The sequence below is a fragment of the Poecilia latipinna genome, unplaced genomic scaffold, assembly GCF_001443285.1.
Source record: "Poecilia latipinna isolate Pla-1442-1.1 unplaced genomic scaffold, P_latipinna-1.0 Scaffold1945, whole genome shotgun sequence".
Taxonomy (NCBI): domain Eukaryota; kingdom Metazoa; phylum Chordata; class Actinopteri; order Cyprinodontiformes; family Poeciliidae; genus Poecilia; species Poecilia latipinna.
This window is the reverse complement of record NW_015114561.1, coordinates 32,467-35,736: the sequence shown is the minus strand read 5'-3', so window position 1 is coordinate 35,736 and position 3,270 is coordinate 32,467. Positions and strand designations below refer to the sequence as shown.

Genomic DNA, 3,270 nt, shown 5'->3' with positions numbered 1-3,270 from the left:
CCCCCTCCTGCCACCAGGGGTGTCCTGAGTGACGTCCTCATCACCGTCTCTGTCTCCCTGGACAGACGCCTTCCAGAGGACGGTGGACCAGTTTGGACGCCTGGACATCGTCATCAACAACGCCGGCATCAACAACGAGAAGAACTGGGAGAAAACCATCCAGGTCAACCTGGTAAGAACCGGCAGGCGACCCGAGTCACAAACTACCAACACCAGAACCATTTTACTGTCGGACCGAACCGACCCTGAACACATATGAGACCAGAGCAGAATCAGTTTAAAGGAAAACCAGAACCAACGTTTAGAAATATCACATCATCTGCATAAAATGGGATTTTTGTCACAGCCAAAGGCATCAGGACCAGAACCTGGACTCGGCCCGCTCTGCGGTTCTCTGTAGAGAAACTCCTTCTGGTTTTGGGCTTCAGTGAAGAAACAAATAGACCACATTCAGAAATGATCCGTTTCATCACTTCCTGTTTCAATAAAGCGCTTCCTCTTACTGCACCGAGTCGATCAGAACCTCATCTGTCAGGATTTCACTAGAAACCTCAGAGCTCATTCTGAGGGCTTCTGGTTCCACTGGTCCCGGTTCTGGTCCTGGTTCCAGCTCTGTTGGCCTTCTTAAGGTCATGCCACAGCATTGACTTTGACTAGGCCACTGCAAAACCTCCATGCTATTTTTCAGAGGTGGGTTCTGTTTTGGGTCATTTCCTGGTCCTGGTTCTGGTTCCGGTTCTGGAGGTCGGACGTTCTCCTTCAGCAGAATGACTCCAGGAAGCCAAACATCCCCAGCCATCATGCTGCCACCGCCATGTTCTGCTGTCGTTTCTCCCAGGCCGATGTAACGGGTCGCGCTCTTTCCAAACCTTCAGCTTTTCCAGAACGTTTCCCAGACGTCTGGAGGATCGTCAGAATGTTCTGGAAAACCTGACCTCTGACCTCTGATCTGGTTTTTATTTCTGCTGGCTCCATGTCGGCTCTTTTCCTCTTCAGATCAACGTGTGCTCAGGTTTTTCTCTGAACTTTGGTGGTTTTGGATCCTGATTCCAGAACATGCTGACCCACAGGTCAGAGGTCATCTGAGCAGGCAGAATGTCTGACTTGTTTCAGTTGAAGTGTTTTCTATAAATTTCCAGCTGGTGTTCTGGTTGCAGATCGTATCAGCAGCTCGATGTTGTTTTAGTCGTTGCTGAGGCTTCCTGAGGAAACCGCAGCCTCTGGTATCGCCTCTTATCAGAAGTGTCGCCTTTCATGACTTCCTGTCCCAGCGTCACGTCGAGTTGCGCCGACTTTAACTGCTTCTTCTTCTTCTCTGCTTTATCTGCAGACCTCAGTGATAAAGGGAACCTACTTGGCCCTGGAGCACATGAGCAAAGAGTACGGCAAGGAAGGAGGCACCATCATCAACGTGTCCTCCATGGCAGGTAACCGCTGGGTACGGGGAGGGAGTCGGACACGGCAGGGCCCCTACATAGGGCCCCGGGCCCTTTGGAGGGCCACAGGCCCTTTGGAGGGCCCCAGGCCCCTTCATAGGGCCACAGGCCCTTTGGAGGGCCCCATGCCCCTTCATAGAGCCCCAGGTCCCTTCATAGGGCCCCAGGCCCCTTCATAGGGCCCCAGGCCCCTTCATAGGGCACCAGGCCCTTTGGAGGGCCCCAGGCCTCTTCATAGGGCCCCAGGCCCCTTCATAGGGCCCCATGCCCCTTCATAGAGCCCCAGGCCCCTTCATAGGGCCCCAGGCCCCTTCATAGGGCACCAGCCCCTTTGGAGGGCCCCAGGCCTCTTCATAGGGCCCCAGGCCCCTTCATAGAGCCCCAGGCCCCTTCATAGAGCCCCAGGCCCCTTCATAGAGCCCCAGGCCCCTTCATAGAGCCCCAGGCCCCTTCATAGAGCCCCAGGCCTCTTCATAGGGCCCCGGGTGTAAATTATTTACATCCGGGTGTCTCTGGGTGTAAATAAATTTTACTGGACTGAATGGAGATTGCTGTGGGCGGACGCAGCCTGAGAGCTGACCCCAGTGCATTGTGGGAAGGAAAATGGGCCTGAAACTAACTGCAAGGATCTTTAAATGAAACGTTCCGGGATCCACCTGATCAGTCTGTAAAAACAGGGTCAAAGGTCAGCAGGTCGTCTGCTCAGAGATAAACTGCTGCTCATGCAGACATGATGAAGCTGAAATCTTCCTCTTCATCACTGCTGGTCCTAAGAACAGGAAACGTCCTGATCTGTGTTGTCTGATGACTTCCTGTGTGGTCGACGTTCTGCTGCGGTTCAGATCGCTGTGACCTCTGACCCCGCTGGTGCAGTGCGGCAGGAAGGATCGGGTTCGACCCATCAGAGCTGCTCTTAAAACTCACCCATCTAGACAAAAACATGCAGTTCAGGACAAAATCTGGAGTTTTTACTTTCATCCTTAGAAGCAGAAACATGAGCAGATTTCTTCCGTATCTGAATCCAGTTGGTTTGACTGACGTCCTCCTCCAACATTAAACCTGATTAATTTCAACTTCAAGCCTCCTGAAAAGACAAAGAAACGTCTTCATGTCTGAACACGAACCAAACTGACAGGAGTTGGTGCAGAACCGGGTCGGGTTCAGGGTTCCCACCGGCTAATGTTTCCCACTACGGAGAGTTTTGGATCCTGAGGCGATGAAACCAGAGACGTTTCCTGCAGCAGCTCCATCTCAAACTCAAACTGTCTGGAAACGTCAGAGTTTCCTCCAGTGTAAAGTAAGCCTGGCGGGCTGCCAGGCCCCACAGCCCCCCGCCAGGCTGAGCGCCGTTTATCAGAAACGCTTCACAGTTGAACTGCCACGGCGCCAGCTCTCACTCAGACCGGTTCCTCTGGAAGGTTCCAGCAGAGCAGGTTTATTGGCAGTAATGGTCCGTCTCCTCAGGCTGCACAATCCTGAACTTCAGGTACAGAAGAGTCCCTCAGAGCGGCGAGGCGGATCTGAGCGCATGTATCTTAGTGAATGAAGAATAATCTTTGTGTGAGGTTTACGCTTCTCATCACGCTCCGTCAGCGGCTCCGTGTCTGAAGGAGCGGCCTGTAGGAGGCGCTGTGGTCCCCACAGCATTAAAACCAGAAACGTCCTCAAGTTATCTTACTACAAGCATTCATTCACACACTCACTCACACACACACACACAAGCACACACACACACACACACACACACACTCACACTCACTCACACACTCACTCACACACACACACACAAGCACACACACACACACACACACACACACTCACACTCACTCACACA

At 52.8% G+C, this 3,270-nt stretch overlaps 1 protein-coding gene across 1 annotated transcript in view; it reads left to right on the top strand.

Annotated features, from left to right (window-relative positions):
- The window catches only part of hpgd (15-hydroxyprostaglandin dehydrogenase), a 32,593-nt gene that overhangs the window by 8,719 nt on the left and 20,604 nt on the right, over nt 1-3,270 (top strand). The window contains exons 3-4 of the mRNA XM_015015732.1: nt 66-172; nt 1,331-1,427. Coding sequence (XP_014871218.1) covers nt 66-172; nt 1,331-1,427 — 204 coding nt within the window. The remainder of the gene's footprint in view (nt 1-65; nt 173-1,330; nt 1,428-3,270) is intronic.